General features: G+C 42.6%; 1 protein-coding gene across 1 annotated transcript; it reads left to right on the top strand.

Moving 5' to 3' along the window:
- Positions 1-7,623: 7,623 nt before the first annotated feature.
- LOC118078224 (vomeronasal type-2 receptor 26-like) lies at positions 7,624-15,793 on the top strand. The gene is made up of 5 exons (XM_035101996.2): positions 7,624-7,785; positions 8,717-9,607; positions 10,826-11,053; positions 14,010-14,136; positions 14,892-15,793. Exons 1-5 carry the CDS (start codon positions 7,624-7,626, stop codon positions 15,791-15,793), a joined length of 2,310 nt encoding a protein of 769 aa, XP_034957887.2.
- The last annotated feature ends 2,613 nt before the right edge of the window (positions 15,794-18,406 follow it).

Genomic DNA, 18,406 nt, shown 5'->3' with positions numbered 1-18,406 from the left:
TGAGTAAGCCTAGTATTCCCTATTTGTAGGAAGATGGAATCTAAGATTCTACGAGCCACTCCTATCATTCTTTCCCAAGCTCCTCCCATGTGGGAAGAATGCGGTGGATTGAAGGTCCATGTACAAGCTTGACTGCTCAAATATCTTTCTACTTGTTTTGTGTCTAAGTTTGAGAGAATGCTCAGTTCTTTGGTGGCACCAATGAAATTAGTGTTCTGTCAGAGCGAATGTTTTTTACAGGGCCTCTAATAGCAAAAAAACGTCTTAAAGCATTAATAAAGCTAGACGTGTCCATAGACTCAATCACTTCGATGTGGACAGCTCTAATAGACATGCAGGTGAACAAGACTGACCAGCGCTTGCTGCTTGCATAACCTCCTCTAGTACGACGTGCGGAAACAGACCAGGGGCCGAAGACATCGAGGCCTACATTGGTAAAGGGAGGGTCTGTGCTGAGTCTGTCAGCTGGAAGATTGGCCATCTTTTGTGTTTGAAGTATGCCACGAAGCTTACGGCAAGTAATACATTTATAAATTTCAGTACTCACAAGCCGTTTGGCTCCCACTATCCAAAAACCAGCAGAACGTAAAGCTCCTTCTGTAAATAGACGTCCTTGATGTCTGACTTGGTGGTGGTAATGCAGTACAATCAGAGAAGCGATGTGGTGCTGGCCAGGTATAATTAGAGGGTTTCTTTCATTCAACTCTAATTTAGCTTGCTTGAGACGACCACCTACTCTTAACAGGGCATTTCGACCGAAGAATGGGTCAAGTTTCCTAAGAGTACTGTCCTTAGGGATAACCTTTTTGTTCAAGATACAGTTAATCTCTCTGGCATAGACTTCATGTTGCACAATGCCAATGATCACATTTTGCGCATGTTGATGCTCTGATGGTGTGCGGATGTTGGGACACAGATGCCAGCCTTTACAATTACTCTCTACTGAAGGTGTGACATGTTTAAATGAATGAGCTATGTGGGTTAGGCTAACAATGGCTCTAATGAGTGACTTCCAGGTCGAGAATCTACTGAACCTGTGAGACTCGAGATGACTGACTGTAGTTATTGTCTGAAGTGCAGAAACTTCAGGACGGACTTCAGAATCAAGGTCTGAGTTCACTAGTTCAAATATGTCATTCTGAGGGGCAGTCAGCTCTGTCTTGTACAAGAAAGCAGGTCCTGTCAACCATGTGGTGTTTTTGAGATGACCAGCTGCAACAGCCCTTGTAGCGTGATCTGCAGGATTGTGTTCAGTAGGTACATAATGCCATTGAGTTGGACAAGTGGATTTCCTAATCCGTAGAATTCTGTTGTTAACATAGACATAAAAGCGTCTACTCTCATTGTAGATATACCCTAACACTACCTTACTGTCGGTGTAGAATTCAGCATCTTTAAGATTGATGTTCAGTTCCGAAGTGACAAGTTCGGCTAATTCAACCGCTAATACTGCAGCACACAGTTCTAACCTGGGTATAGTGTGCTCAGGATGAGGAGCAAGTTTTGCTTTGCCCATGACAAATCCTAAATGGCACTGTGCCTCACAATATACAGTTCTCAAGTAAGCAAAAGCAGCTATTGCTTTGGTAGAGGCATCAGAAAATATACAGAGTTTTTGGTTTCGTACTTTCGTGGAGGGTATGGTTGCGTATGGGCGTACAACCTGGAGTTCAGCCAAAGCAGCTAGGGAATTTTTCCAGTTCACCCATGAGATTTTTTTTTCAGGGGGTAGTGGAGCATCCCAGTCAGATGTCCCACGAGTTAAGTCCCTAAGTAATGCTTTACCTTGTATAGTGACAGGAGCTGCGAAACCTAGTGGGTCATACAGACTGTTTACCGCAGATAAGATACCCCTGCGAGTAAAGGGTTTTTCATCTGTATTTACCTGGAAGGTAAAGGAATCTACTTTCAGGTCCCAAAGCAGACCAAGACTGCGTTGGATAGGTAAAGAATCCGTTCCCAAATCCAAATCTTTTAGCTCGTTGGAGTGATCTTGAGTAGGAAAAGCTTCCATTACAGTTTTACTATTTGAAGCAATCTTGTGGAGTCTGAGGTTAAAGCAGGCAAACATCTGCTGCGCTCTTTTAAGGAGACTGATTGCAGACTCAGTTGAAGGCAGAGATTTTAAGCAGTCGTCCACATAGAAATTCTTCTCTACGAGTTGTCTAACATCTGTGCCATGCACTGCTTCTCCCTCACGTGCTGAACGTCTAAGTCCATAGATAGCAACTGCGGGAGAGGGGCTGTTACCGAAGATGTGTACCTTCATGCGGTACTCTATGATGTCTTTAGAGAAGTCATTGCCTCTGAACCAGAAAAATCTCAAGAAATTTCTGTCTTCCTCTCTAACAAAGAAGCAATGGAACATTTGTTGAATATCTGCTGTGAAGGCAATAGAGTCTTCTCTGAAACGGAGGAGTACTCCTAAAAGTTTATTGTTGAGATCTGGTCCTGTCAAAAGGACGTCATTTAAGGAGATACCTTCAAATTTGGCACTGGAGTCAAATACTACTCTAATCTGGCCTGGCTTTTTGGGGTGGTACACTCCAAATATTGGCAGATACCAACACTCTTCGGAGTTTTTGAGGATGGGGGCTATTTCCGCATGACGGTTTTTAAATATCTTGTCCATAAAGGAGAAGAAATGATCTCTCATCTCTGGCTTCCTTTGTAAATTATGTCTGAGAGAAGAGAGGCGTTTGAGCACCTGATCTCTGTTATTAGGTAGCCGTCGTCTCTGCGGTTTAAAGGGAAGGGGTGCGACCCAGCTATTTGTATCATCTTTAACAAATTCCCGTTCCATAGTCTGTAAAAACATTTTATCTTCTATAGACATTGCCACCTTATTGTCGTCCCTGGTTCTTTGAAAGACTGTACACCCTAGATGATCTGTGTCGCTGTCACAACCGACGTCCTCGTTAGGGAGGTTGACGACAGGGCAAATTGAATGATTTTTTTGAGGTAATTCCTTTATAATGAAGTGGTTGTGACAGGGTTGGAAAAGAGAAGGGTGACCTTTCTCTAATGTATTTGTGAGCATGCTGTTGACAGAGTTTGGTTTGTGCATGCTTCCAAGGCAGACGTCTCCTATAATGACCCATCCTAAATCCAGCTTCTGGGCGTAAGGGGCATTGTGAGGACCATTAATCTGGGCTCTTGCTTTATGGACTTCTAAAATATCCCTCCCCAGGAGTAAAATAATCCGAGCCTGCGGGTCTAGTTGAGGTATTAGATTCACTATGCGTTTTAAATGTGGGTGGTGACGTGCTGCATCTGGGGTCGGAATCTCAGATCTTTGATCGGGAATCTGGTTGCATTCAATGAGGGTTGGTAGAGTTAAAGAAGTTTGGCCGTCTAAGGACTCTACTTTGTAGCCGGATGCTCTTCTCCCCGCTGTCTCAATGTTACCTGAACACGTTTTCAAGGAGTATGGAAAGCTAGGGCCTTTGATATCAAACATATCAAAGAAGGTTGGGCTGGCTAGAGACTTATTACTCTGGTCGTCTAGAATGGCATATAGTTTGATGGCTTTATTCCTGTTACCTACAGGGTAGACTCTAACTAAACAGATTTTGGAGCAGGACTTGCCAGTTATGGTTCCTTTACAGACCTCAGTGCATTTTGAGGTAATCTCTGGCGTAGTTGTAGGAGTGTGTTTTTGCTCCCCGCCATGCTCAGTGAAGCTGTCTGTGTGTTGTAAGGACCATGGGGCAGACCCAGGGTGTAGAGCCGTATTGTGATCTGAACTATCACATTCTCGGCATCGCAGACTGACCTTACAATCCTTAGCGAAGTGAAAGGCTGAGCAGCACTTGTAGCAAAGGTTGTTCTGCTTCAGGAAGGCCTTACGTTCTTCTAAAGGCTTCTCTCTGAAGGTTCTACAATTCTGCAGAGGATGAGGCTTGCGGTGTAGAGGACACTGTTTATCAGGATCCTTAATTCTTGCCTCCGTGAGAGAAGAGCTAGCAGACCTGAAAGGAGAATCTGGAGAGTCTACATTAATTTTGTGTACTGATATTGGGGGCTTGTTCAGTCCGTGGGAAATAACACTTGACAGTGAGAAATCAAAACTGGGATCATTCCTCATCTTAGCTTGTTGGTTCACAAAATCCACAAAAACAGAAAAGGGAGGATATGGAACGTTGTGTTTTCTCTTAAATTTAGAACCATGTGCAATCCATTGTTCTTGTAGATTGTAAGGTAACTTTTGTACAATGGGGTTGACACCTCTAGCTGTGTCTAAAAACGTAAGTCCAGGTAAGTCTCCTTCAGATTTAGCTACTTGAAGTTCCATTAGTAAATCACTCAATTCTCTGAGTTTCTGGTAAGCTTTGGCAGGTATCTTAGGAACACTATCGAGTCTTTTAAATAGTGCGTTCTCTATAGCTTCTATTGAACCGAAACACTCCTCAAGTCTATTCCAAATCATTTTAAGGCCGATGCCTGGGTAATTAATGTTTATTGTTCTAATTCTTTTGGCGTGTTCGGCAGACTCTTTACCAAGCCACTTGACTAAGAGGTCCATCTCTTCCCAGCACGATAGGTCTAGGCCTTCGATAGCATTTTGAAAGGAAGCGCGCCACGCTCTGTAACTTTCAGGTTGGTCGTTAAACTTTTCAAGTCCTTTTGTGACTAGTTCACGTTTAGCAAGGAACTTGGCAAAGTCTATTGTGGTTGGATCAGTGTGGTGAGGGTCACTACGATGTAAAGGTATGGGATAATCGTACCTTTCTGATGGTTCTGATTTCATGTGATCTCTGTTGTACCGCTCCGGCTTGAAGGTTGAGTTTGCCGGGTTTCTCAGAGTAATAGGCTTGTCTCTGTTTTGCAGCGGCACCGTGTAAAAGTCTTGGGTTGCCATTTTGATGTCCTCTTCTCTAGGTTGTTGCAGAGGTACATAGTCACTTGATTTGGAATGCTGATAAACGTACTCTGAAGTCCGTTGCAGGGGATCTTGTAGTCCCAGATCTGGGCTGAGTACACTGTTGCGTTCACTGACAGGAATTAAAGTCGCTTCTAAGGCGTCTGCCTCAGCTATGGCGGCTGCTGTTTCTTTTTCTACAATGAGTTTTTCTAGGCTTGCTTCCAACGTAGCCTTTTCCTGTTTCATCTTTATTTCTTGCTCTGCGAAGGCTGCTCGTGTTTTAGCCGCTTCAGCCTTGGCGCGAGCGATGGCGAGTGCATTACTCACAGTGGAAGATTTAGAAGTACCAGAGACTTGGGACCTTGCCTTTCCCGAAGATGCCCGACTCTGAGACATGTTGTTAAGGAGATGTCTGACTGTTTAGAGCTTGCTATTGTCGTATGCAGGCGTGTGCGTTGACAGAATAGCAGGTCTGTGTAGTCTTATCTCTTTCCACTTGCTGGAAAGCCGTTGTTTTACTGTTCTGTCCTCACTACCGTGCCTGGTGACCTAGGTAGTTCGACATACAGCTAAACCTTCTTGTCTTCGACGGAAGGAAAGAGACTGTTTTTTACTTTTAATCCTATACTTTATTAACAGTCAAGGACAAGGTAAAATAAATCAAATAAGACAAATAATAAGTGTGAAGACAAGTATTAAATGAGGTAAAACAACGATACTATCTTGCAGGTGGAGAACATGTAACAGCACTCCCTCTGGTACCTCGCACCACTGAACTCCTCCTCTCTAACCCCTCAGGCCAACTGTCAGCAACTGTCAGCAACTGCCGTTCTTGCAATATTCTTTTTGGCCAGTAGGTGGAGACGAGCTACCCAGTACAATACTAAATACATTTATGTATACAAACTATACAAACTAAATACATTTATGAACTTTGCCCGTGCCAAAGGCATGACAGTATTCCTTTCTTTAAAGAGTTAACTAAAGAGAATCGGAGAACCAAAGCAACAAAACAAAATGAAGAAAATTTGTTCTTCTTTTTCATGCTTTCTTTACTAAATGGTCTTCTGGTAAGAAGCCATCAAGATATGTGAAGAAAAATGCAGTGTCTTCCCAAACTTCTGCTCAGTAGCAGATTCCCACTTGCACAATGGAAGTTTCCACTTCTCTCATTTGCAACCTCCCCTCAAAACATGCTCCCAGAAGGCTAGAGGACTCCCCCTGACCCCAGAGAAGATTTCAAGGGCACACAGAAAGAGGAAAGGAAGAGGAAGTTTCATTGCATAAGTGGACCTCCACACACATATTGTTGGATAAATCTATATTGATTTTATTTTGTACTATAAGAGATTGCTGAAAATGGGATGTACTAGACTCGAGTATAGAAACAAATTCATTAAAGCGGGGTTTGTTTGTTTGTTTGTTTGTTTCTATACTTTGTTTGTTTGTTTGTTTGTTCAGGGAGGCTTTTAATATTTAATAGATTACTGTGTTTTATTTTTCTGTTGGAAGCCGCCCAGAGTGGCTGGGGAAACCCAGCCAGATGGGCAGGGTAGAAATAATAAATTATTGTTGTTGTTGTTTGTTTGTTTGTTTGGGGGACCATCTGTGTTACAGATAATTGCTGCTTAATGAAGGAATCAGCACTGTCTGTCTATAGGTAACAGGCTTGGCACTTGTAGGTGGTGCTGACAAAGACCCCACTCTGAAACATTACCAGTTGCCAGTGTAGAAAATGCTGAGCTAGATGGGCTGAGCTCAAAATTGGCTTTGAAATGTTAAAAAGGAAGGTGCCAAAGCTGAACAGATATGTATGAAGATGATGCAGTTTTAGGATGTTTTGGAAAGTGTCAATGATTCCAAACACAGAATCACACTTCTGTGGTGCTGTTGATGTTCATGGTGTGGGATGTAAAGCAGGAGCAGTCAAGTCACAACAGTTCTTAGGGTGACCACATGGAGGGACACTTCCTGTCACTGATCTGGGACTTCCTGTCACTGATCCCTCTGTATGTAATTGAGATGGGCGTTACCTGGCCAGGTAAAAGTCACTGGCCAGCGGCCATTTCAGTCTCTCTTTGGATTTTGTCTTCAGAGAAGCAACAGTGTTAAAGTCCCTCTTGGCCTCCAGCCAAGAGAGAGAGCAAATGGAGTCTGACTTCATATAAGTAGACTTCACATGTATATATTACTTTTTCTAAGCAAGCCTGCCTTTCTGAGATTATGCTGTTAACTCAGGATGTACTGTAAGTAAACTCTTTCTATCTTTTAAAGAGCATTGTGTCGTGTATTTTTTTTTAGAGGGATAAAGGGGAAAATACCAGGAAAGATCTATATTATTCTATAGGCTTCAGCAAGCCTGAGCAACCATTTTTGCTGTGCATTAAAAGGGAATGAAAACTCTGCTAAGTTTGGAGCTTGTTAACACAAGCTGGGATAGGATATATTAAACAATATCTCCTCATCCACATTCCTGATCATTCCCACACATGGCATAGTTCTTGACAACCAGACTTACTGAATGACTTTGCTGGTTTATAGTTCGACAGCTGCATATCTCAAATCTAGAAAAAAACAGTATTAAAATAATTATGTGCACTGTTTAATTATCCAGTTAATTTATTTGCAGCATGGTGACAAAGCTCTACCAGCATATCCTAGCCTTGGTGTTTGCTGTTGAAGAGATCAATGAGAATCCCAATATCTTGCCCAATGTCACACTCGGGTTCCACATCTATGACAGCTATTGTGACTCAAAGATGACCTACTGCAACACTCAGGATCTGCTCTTTAACTCTCATAACTTTGTACCCAACTACAAATGTGGCATCCAGGAAAATGTAATAGGAGTCATTGGGGGACTGACCGCTGAGACCTCCTCAAACATGGCAGACATCTTAGGTATTTACAAGATTCCACAGGTAGGTATCCAAACAATGGAAATTTCTCCCTTTCGTGTCAAAATTAGATGATTCATATGCAATAATTCGACTGTTTGGTCCTTTTTCCTTCAGAATTTTGGTGGGGCCTCCTTCTTGAGAAAAGAATGCCTTTTCAAACCGAAACCTCAGGTTACGTCAGATGCAATCCATATTGTATTTCTTTGGTGTTACATGAAAGGTAAAGGGACCCCTGACCGTTAGGTCCAGTCGCAGATGACTCTGGGGTTTCGATGCTCATCTCACTTTACTGGCCAAGGGAGCTGGTGTACAGCTTCTGGGTCATGTGGCCAGCATGACTAAGCCGCTTCTGGCGAACCAGAGCAGCACACAGAAATGCCGTTTACTTTCCTGGCAAAGCCGTACCTATTTATTATCTACTTGCACTTTGACATGCTTTTGAACTGCTAGGTGGGCAGGAGCAGGGACTGAGCAACGGGAGCTGACCCCATCGTGGGGATTCGAACCGCCAACCTTCTGATCAGCAAGCCCTAGGCTCTGTAGTTTAACCCACAGCACCACCAAAGTCCCATTGGTGTTACATTAGGTGATAGTAATATACTTATGAATTCCACTGCATACTTTTGGTGTTACTGTCAGGCTACTGTATGAGTTATTAACTTCCTCACACCCATATCTTTTTCATGAGTGACCTTAGATTTTCAAAGGGGCAAGAGTGCCTCGATTGTTGGTTGTCTAAAGTCATCAGCATCAATAGGATATTAATTATTTCCATGAGTGGCTTAGCGAAAGCTACTTTGTAGACAAATTAGGAGGTCAGCCCGACCAAATTAGAACACAGGTCTGTGGTTCATATCACTAACCTTGATATATTAGAGAGTATGTGACAAGGTTTTAAACAATATGATGAATGCCTCTTTCCGTGCTGAAATGCCCTCTTCTTCCCTTTTAGATTTCATATGGCTCATTTCAACTAGAATTGAATGATCAAGTTAAGTTCCCTTCATTTTATCACATGGTCCCCAATGAAGCCCTTCAGTATCAAGGAATTCTTGAGTTACTTCTGTATTTCAGATGGAAATGGGTAGGCTTGATGGCTATAGCCGATGAAGGTGGAGAATATTTTTTGCAGACTATAGAGCCAATGCTTTTGCAGAATAAAATCTGTTTAGCATTCATAAAACGAATTGCTACCAATTTGCATAGCTATTTTAATGTACAGAAAGTAGCCACAGAAACACAGGGGCTTTCCCCAGCTTTTGCAGTAAGCAAAGCTGATACAGTTATTATATATGGAGAAACTTCTTCTATTTCATGGTTACCATATGCTATAGAAGGAACTAGAATAATTCAAGAAATACATCCTGAATATCAGGAGAAGGTATCTACAGCAAAAGTATGGATTACAACAGCCCAAATTGAATTCACATTCTCTAACCTTCAAAATATGTTTTATATCGATATCCAAGAGCTTCATGGTGCTCTGTCCTTTGCAATTCACTCAAATGATCTGCCCGGCTTCCAAGAATTTCTTGAGAATGTACGTCCTTCCTGGGCAAATGAAGATGGTTTTATCCATACTTTCTGGGAACAAGCATTCAGCTGTAGATTTCCAAACAATATGGAGCCAACAGACACCACAAACACATGTACAGGAGAGGAGATGCTGGAGAGCCTTCCTGCACCTTATTTTGCAATGAGTATGACTGGTCACAGCTATGCTATCTATAATGCCATCCATTCTCTGGCACATGCCTTACATATCAGGCACTCATCCAGAGCCAACTACAGATCAATTGAGACCAGTGGCCGACCATCTCCTCAGACTGTTGAACCCTGGAAGGTAAGGTTTCCTGTGGCAGACTGTTCGGTTTGCATGCAACACTGAATTCTCACCTATTACTATTGATACCTATGTACATGGCATTAAAATGAGCAAATTTTGGAATTTGTCACCTCAAGAGTTAATGCACTTAATGAAAACGAGTATGCATATAATGTAGATTTATTTGTTCAAAGAATGTCTAGGAAGAAAATAGACTCTCTGGGGCAGCACATTCAAAACCTGAATTTCCACTAATTCTGTGATTTGCCACTCTCTTCCCATATAGCCACTTCCACCTTGGCAAGGAGGTGGTGTTGCAGGCAGTCACAACCCGTCCACATGCACAGGGATGGGTGCCCAGCCCCTGTGGCTGGAGGAATCCCGGCCGCGTCACTAGCCAGGCCGGCCAATCCGGTCGGCCTGGGGATGTGGCCTGCTACATTTAAACAGGCGTGCAGCCAGAGATCTCTCAATTGCTTCCCCACAATTGCTGCTCCAGTTTTTCCCACCCATCCACCCACCCTTTAGGTTTTCCTGTTCCTGGACCTTGCTATGGACTGTGGTTGGTCGCTGTTGAGGGGCCTGGTAGGAATTTTTCCACTTGGCAAATTGGCTCTGGCTATTTGGTTTTCGCCTACCTTGTAGCAATTCGTCACAACTTTGGTTTGGGCTTTTAGGCATTGGGATATTTCTGCTAGGCTGCAGGGGGGGAGGAGGTAGTGCCATCACCTCCCCCGAATATTGAAGGGTATTCCAGTAAAGGAATCCGGGGGGGGGGTGGCCCTGTCCGAAGCCTAGGGAGGTTAGGGGCTAAAGCATGCCCCCTATCGGAGGCCCCAGGTTGAGTTCCTACTTGATGTTCATCAGCAGGACTCCCCCTACTGGTGGTTAACCCTTCCTGGACTTCCAGCAAAATGGGCTGGAGTCAAATATAGTCAGTTAGATCCAATGCCTAAGCCAATACTGCTCATCATCTGTAACCAATAAAGTTGTGGCCTTTTTATGCCCGTTAACCTTAATTATCGTGTCATGTGTCTTCATTATACCACGGGGAGGGTCGGGACATTGCCGCGCAACTGCTACTGAAAGTTGAATACACTTCCTTGTGAATTCCCCCAGCCCCAACCAAGAAAGTAAATTCAAATCTATCTAGGAAAGTTATCTGAACCACCTTAATGATAATATCACAACACTTTATAGATTTGTTTTTTTACAACTCTCCCTTTCTCTCTCTAGTTCCACTCATTCCTTCAGAGGGTGTCATTCAACAACAGTGCTGGAGAGGAAATTACGTTTAACGAACATGGGGAATTAGTAGGTGGATTTGATATTAGAAACTTGGTGACTTTCCCAAATAGATCCTACATCAGGGTCAAAGTGGGGAAGGTGGATCCTCAGGCTCCTCCGGGCAAAGAGTTTTCCATTAATGAGGACAGAATCAAATGGCACTGGAACTTGACTCAGGTAGGGAAAGAGCCACACTGCCTCTCAAGTATCAATATTCACGATCATACAATAAAATGAGACGTCTATAGATGTACACCAGGAGAAAGGGGGGTGCGGTGGGTGCGACTCACCCAGGTGTCATCCCTGAGGGGCGTGTGACATCGCCGCCCTGCCTCCCGGGACACTTGCCACGGTCGACGCCCCCCCGGGATGTGCCCCCATGCATTGCTAGCCCCACCCCCATGAGCACAGCCCCTCTGGGTAACAAAGAAAAAGGCAGAATTGATTAATATATTGCATACATTTGAAATTCACTGGGAAACTGTATTGAGTTGTCAAATACAGTGGAACCTCGGTTTACAAACACCTCAGTTTATGAATTTTTGGTTTACGAACGCCGCAGACCCATCTGGAATGGATTAATTCACTTTCCGGAACCAATTACACCCATGCTTCGGGTTAAGTACGCTTCAGGTTGAGTACTCCACAGACCCGCCTGGAACAGATTAATCCACTTTCCATTACTTTCAATGGGAAAGTTCGCTTCAGTTTATGAACGCTTCAGTTTATGATCAGACTTCCGGAACCAATTACACCCATGCTTCGGGTTAAGTACGCTTCAGGTTGAGTACTCCACGGACCCGCCTGGAACAGATTAATCCACTTTCCATTACTTTCAATGGGAAAGTTCACTTCAGTTTATGAACGCTTCAGTTTAAGTACTCCGTGGACCATCTGGAACAGATTAATCCACTTTCCATTACTTTCAATGGGAAAGTTCGCTTCAGTTTATGAACAGACTTCCGGAACCAATTGTTTTCATAAACCAAGGTACCACTGTAGATAAAAGTGTGTTAAAGAAACTGAGGAATTCAGCCGTGACATCTTGCATTGAAGACTGAGGGGGCCTGACGTTGCACGCATGCAAGGCGTGTGTGTGACGTCACACACGTGGCATGCAACGAGTGCTTGTGACATTGCACGGTTGGGAGCAGGCTGCACCAAGCACCCTGTGCTTGAAGGTTGGGTGCTGTGTACCCCACACTGAGTCCAGAGCACCCCACCCTGTGCTGTTGCAAGCCTGTTGGCCAACTGCAAATTAGTCAAAGCCATTAGGGTTTCAACTAGTGACTCAGATACCTTAGAGTCCAGGCTAGCTAGGCTTCTATCCTCTTGATCCCCCTTATTTAAGTCTTACAACCAGGCTTCTAGGTCAGTCTTCATCACTTGCAGCTGTTGATCTAGCAAACCCATTGAGAGGACTTCACTTCAGCAAACTGCTGCTCCATCTGCTGCTAGTTTTGCTGCTTTGTCTGTTCCAGGTGTGTGGCTTTATCTGTTGAGGGAGAAAACCCCACCCACGCTCTTTCATCCCTCTTAATAGTTCATCATCCAGGCTATCACCACACCAGGAGGCCAGCCTGGCAATTCCAAGAATTAGAAACCTTTATTAAATTCTAACATTTGTTGGATCCAGGGATTAGAGAGGTCTGGCACCCACCTCAACACCCCAAGCTCATAACAATATCAACAATTTATAACGTCTTCGAAATAATATATGGAGCAGAGACAATTGCCTTTTAATGCAGAAATTAACATTTCTGTTATTACATTCATGTATAAGACTATGTTTTTTTACTCTAAAATAATGTTCAAAATCTTGGCTCATCTTATACATGGATAGTATCTACCCCCATGTTCTTAAATCAGTGTCCCCAAAAGTAGGGGGCATCTTATACATGGGGACGTCTTATAGACTGAAAAATATGGTGTGTACCACTGTGGCAGGAAGGCAAACAGTGTTTCTGTGCACTCTGGCTTCCGTCACGGTGTTCTCTTGCGCCAGAAGTGGTTTAGTCATGCTGGCCACATGGCCCAGAAAGCTGTCTGTGGACAAATGCTGGCTCCCTCGGCCTGAAAGTGAGATGAGTGCCACAACCCCATAGTCACCTTTGACTGGACTTAACCATCCCGGGGTCCTTTAACTTTACCTTACCTAGGTACTACAATATTCCGATCATCATCTGAGGCCTTTATTTGTGTGCTCACTGCATAGAGGTCTGGAGGGTGACAACATGAGAGCAGGTGTTTACTGTGGTGGCTCCCGATTTGTGGAATTCAGTCCCCAGGGAGGCTCAGCTGACACCATTTATATATATATTTGGGTGCCACACACATATATATATATATATATATATATATATATATATATATATATGGGACCCAGGTGGTGCTGTGGGTTAAACCACTGAGCCTAGGGCTTGCTAATCAGAAGGTCAACGGTTCGAATCCCTGTGACGGGGTGAGCTCCCGTTGCTTGGTCCCAGCTCCTGCCATAGCTGCCAAGTTATCCCTTTTTAAAGGGATTTTCCCTTATGCTGAATAGGCTTCCTCGCGAGAAAAGGGAAAACTTGGCAGCTATGGCTCCTGCCAACCTTGCAGTTCGAAAGCACGTCAAAATGCAAGTAAATAAATAGGAACCGCTACAGCGGGAAGGTAAACAGCATTTCCATGTGCTGCTCTGTTTTGCCAGAAGTGGCTTTGTCCTTTGTCATGCTGGCCACTTGACCTGGAAGCTGTACGCTGGCTCCGTCGGCCAATAATGCGAGATGAGTGCGCAACCCCAGAGTCGGTCACGACTGGACCTAATGGTCAGGGGTCCCTTTACCTTTACCACACACACACACACACACACACACACACACCTCTTCAACCAAGCTTTTGGCTATTAATGATTCATGGCCTTTTAAAGTGTGTGCGTAGGAAGATAAGTATCCAATAAATTTAATAATAATATAATAATAAATCTTTAGTGTTCAAGATGCCTGATCTAGTAGGTATTTCACCCAATGATTCTGGCACCTGTTCTCTTGTGCTATTCCACATCATTTGCACTTTCATTTACTGGTGCTTTTTACTGGTATAAGTTCAATTTCCTGAACATTATCTTAATAATAAATTTCCCTTTGGATAGGTACCACCTCTTTCAGTATGTAATGACAACTGCCATCCTGGCTACCATAAGAGAAAAAAAGAGGGGGAGAAATCTTGCTGTTATGATTGTGCTCCATGTCCAGATGGGATGTTTTCAAATGAGATTGGTAGGACTTGTCATATAAATATATATCAAAGAATACATTCCCCCCCCAAGTAAGCGGGGGGGGGGGTTATCCTCAAATAATGGTATAATCAGTCCTTTTTTCTAAAAAAATAAAATAAATATGTTTAGGGGTACTCTCATTTTCCTACTCATAGTGAAATACTGCCCCTCAAGGAGGCCGAACGTCGATTCACAAAATGTTTAGGGGTATGCATCCCCCTGCATCTCCCAAGGGAAAAAAGCACTGGGAATAATATATAGTTTTCGTTATTTAAATACAGAAGTTTTATGAATAGTTCTTGTTAAACATCTTGAGGAAATGATACGTAGAATCCCAGGTAAAACATTTTAGCACCAGCAAATTCCCAGGTAACTCTGATATGATGATTGCAAGATCTGTTGTCTGCAAAATGTAAAAGAACGTTTCATTAGTACTAATTTTGGGTTTGTTTTTTTTTTTTGTTATTATGAAACAGTTCTGGAAAACCCCTTTTAAATACAAAGGACCCTTTTTAGGCATCTGTTATGAGCTTCTCTAAGGAAGTCCTTAAAGCCCCCAAAGTTCCACACACCCAATTTGGATTCACCTGGTGGATCTCTATCTCCTTAGAAATGTAGAGACCTAGAGGTCTTTCACATAGAGATCCCAAACAAGCTCCCTTTAGAAAGCATAGTCTCAATTCTTTGCATCAATGCTAGGTAGACTTCTGCTAAGACAGCTATGATGAGAACAATTTCTGTTTCTTTTCTCTCCAGACATGGAAAGTTGTGTCCCTTGTCCAGATGACCAATATCCAAACAAAGGGAAGGACCAGTGCATTCCTAAGAGTCCAAACTTCCTGGCTACTGATGACACTTTGGCTGTCGTTCTAAATTTCTCTGCAGTTTTGTTATCACTGATTACAGTGCTGGTGCTTGGCATCTTCATCAAATACCAGGACACTGCCATAGTCAAGGCCAACAACAGAAGCCTCACCTATATTCTCCTCATCTCCCTTCTCTTGTGTTTCCTGTGCTCCTTGATGTTCCTTGGAAGGCCTAATGAGGCAACTTGCCTCCTCCGACAAACTGCTTTTGGTATAATTTTCTCTGTAGCCCTCTCTAGCATCTTGGCCAAAACCATCTCTGTGGTTTTGGCATTCATGGCCACCAAACCAGGATCCAGGATGAGGACATGGTTGGGACAAAGGCTGACTTATTCCATTGTCTTTTCCTGCTCCAAAATTCAAATAGGGATCTGTACTCTGTGGCTGGCAACTTCTGCGCCGTTCCCAGATGTGGACACATACTCAATGACTGAAGAAATTATATTGCTATGTAATGAAGGCTCAAGCATCATGTTTTATTGTGTTCTGGGCTACCTGGGCTTCCTGGCCTTTCTCAGCTTCACTGTAGCTTTCCTAGCCAGGAAGTTGCCTGATAGTTTTAATGAAGCCAAGTTCATCACTTTCAGTATGTTGGTCTTTTGCAGTGTTTGGCTGACTTTTGTTCCAACTTACCTGAGCACAAGAGGAAAATACATGGTGGCTGTGGAGCTCTTCTCCATCTTGGCTTCCAGTGCTGGGCTACTGTGTTGCATATTTTCCCCTAAATGCTACATCATTTTACTGAAGCCTGAGCTGAACAACAAAGAGCAACTGATCCGAAGAAAGCTATAAATAATAGGAGAGTTTATGCTTCCATTTTTTTCTTTGTATTCTACACATAATAATCAGAGATGTGTAAATAAATAGGGTCTATGTAAATGATTAAAACACTTTTTGTTCTGTGGTTTTGCATAGTGATTTTAAAAAGGGAAAAAAACCCATGAAAATGGATGCAATTCTCACCATGAGGCTAAAATGTTAACAGGATACTGTATACTCTTTGTTCCTTGATTGGCCAAGAAGTTGGAAGCAGGGATAGAAAATGTTGTGACGTGGGGTTTGTGATTTCAGCTCTCTTGACATAATATGCTGGAGACAGTTCTCTAGTAACAGCTCTTTATTAAAGTGAACAAGACTGACTGTGAGGGCAGGAAGGCTACATTTATAGGGACAGGGGACTAGCTAGAAAGGGATACATTTTGGAGGGAACAATATCAGGCAATCACAGTGCTGCCTTTTGGAGGAAACCAATAAGACAGAGGATCCAAATACAGCAGCTTAAATGAACCAATAGTAGCTGTACCCTCTGGAACCAAAAGGCAGTTACTTTATCCTAATGCAATACAGACAATAATAATACAGATATAAAATCCTTTGACTCAATACACAACAGAAAACATGTATATTACTGTGGCAGAGTTTTTCAGAGAATTACAGTTGATGTCAGAGCTCTGGAATAAATAGAAGAAATTAGACTAGAAGCTGCAATGTTGTAACCATGAGACAAGTTGACGTATCTTTATAACTAACCAGTGGCTCAATATCTGGCCAACACCAACATTAAGTTACAATACAGTGTGTTCCTATTCACACAATGTGGATAAGATACGTGCTTAATATTTCCTCAATATGCTATGATTTTTTTAAAAAAAATCTGCTTAATTGCATTGATTGGTTTTATGGATAGTGGTGCCCTGTTGTTACCTGTCCTTTGATTGTTTTGTGATGAAAGTCAATAAATTAGTAAATAAATTGGGAACACATATCGACTGCATTCAACTGAATGTGTTTCTTTTTGTTTCTTTCAATTGCTTTGTTATTTACCCCTTCCAAAAACCTCACATCCCTATTCACATCCCAGCAGCGAATTGGCTGGGCTACTAAGTAAGTTGCAGAGGTTAAAGGCTATTAGCAGAGGGAGAGCCAGACAATAAAGACATGAGATTGGAGCTCCATTACAAGGTGCAGATGCAGTGGTCATAGATGACAGTTTACTGTCTATAATAGATTCTGAAGCGTTCTTCAAATCCCATAATACACTTTTAGTAATAAATTAAAATAGTAGTAATAACACTAATACAGTGGTGCCTCGCAAGGCGAATTTAATTCATTCCGCGAGTCAATTCGTCTTGCGAAAAAATTGTCTTGCAAATCACGGTTTCCCATAGGAATGCATTGAATTTATTTATTTTTTTGCCCATAGGAATGCATTAATTAAATTTCAATGCATTCCTATGGGAAGCTGCGATTTGCAAGACGAATTTTTCGCAAAACGAATTCGTCTTGCGAGTCACCATCAGATCGCAAGACGCATTCGTCTTGCGAAAAAATCATCTTGCAGGGCATTAATCTTGTGAGGTACCACTGTAATGCTATTTGAAATTGTCTGTTCTACAAGAAGAGAATTTCTGTTTGAAACCCATGTCACATTTGGTGGGACCTGTGTTAAGCTTCCCAAGCTTCATTTCATTGTTCATTTATTGCATTGAAAACATTTGTCGACCTGCCCCAAACTGCAATAGGCAAGTTGTGACAAAACAATAACCCCCATTCCCAGAGGGAACCTTAAAGTTCCCTTCCAACTCTGTGATGTAACAAATATGTTTCATTCAAAGAAACCATATTTTCAGCAGGCAAGAACATTGCAGAAGTTATTATTTCCCCTGCAATTATCTAAATCAGTATAATCAATTCAATCAACCAAAGCTCCAGTGGCTTCCCAGAAGAGGAAAACATTCAGTTGGAAAGTCTGAAATGATTATAAGTTCCCCAGTGTTCCATAGACTGCTCCGGGTAGGGAATAGAGAGAGTTAGGGCTGTGCATTTTTGACCAGTTTCACCTCTTACATTGTAAAGCTCACATTTCAGATTGATGTAGTTTAATTGGCATTCAAGGTATGCTTATGTGATATTGTTGAGGTTAAGGTTGAGGTGGATAGGAGTCCCTTTGAGTAGTGTGTTGGGAGAGTCAGCTGCTAATAAAACCATCTTGCTCAAATGAGGTCAATAGCAGGAATGATATGGTAAACTGAGAGGCACAGGAGATTTCATGTGTGGACGGAAAGCTACAATTAGGATGGTGATTTTTCTCCTTCTGCTTCCAAACATGGTGTGCAAAGTGCATAGTATTAGCTGCACCAGAAAGAAACCTGTACATGTTCCACATGAGTGGTATGAGCCAGGCGATCTCCTCATTGGTGGGATGACATCTCTTATGCATTACAGTATCCAGAAAGTTTTATTCACGAAGCAACCTTCCCCAGAACTGATTGAGGAACCTCTGTAAGGAATTGTTTCCTTCTACAAAACTTGCTTCTCTCCCTCTTCCCCCCCCCCTCTCTCTTTATGTTTCTATAGTTGACTGCCTGTTTCATGTTTTGTTTTTCCACTGGAAAAACAAACAAA

This window comes from Zootoca vivipara, chromosome 13, assembly GCF_963506605.1.
Source record: "Zootoca vivipara chromosome 13, rZooViv1.1, whole genome shotgun sequence".
Taxonomy (NCBI): domain Eukaryota; kingdom Metazoa; phylum Chordata; class Lepidosauria; order Squamata; family Lacertidae; genus Zootoca; species Zootoca vivipara.
The sequence above is the reverse complement of the archived record's forward strand: the minus strand, read 5'-3'. Positions and strand labels throughout refer to the sequence as shown.

Bases quoted from the DNA above. Each gene is read 5' to 3' on its own strand.
- LOC118078224 (XM_035101996.2), top strand. From the start codon at position 7,624: ATGACCTACTGCAACACTCAGGATCTGCTCTTTAACTCTCATAACTTT. The intron at 9,608-10,825 runs GTAAGGTTTCCT...TTCTCTCTCTAG, and splicing joins AGACTGTTGAACCCTGGAAG to TTCCACTCATTCCTTCAGAG. The intron at 11,054-14,009 runs GTAGGGAAAGAG...CCCTTTGGATAG, and splicing joins GGCACTGGAACTTGACTCAG to GTACCACCTCTTTCAGTATG.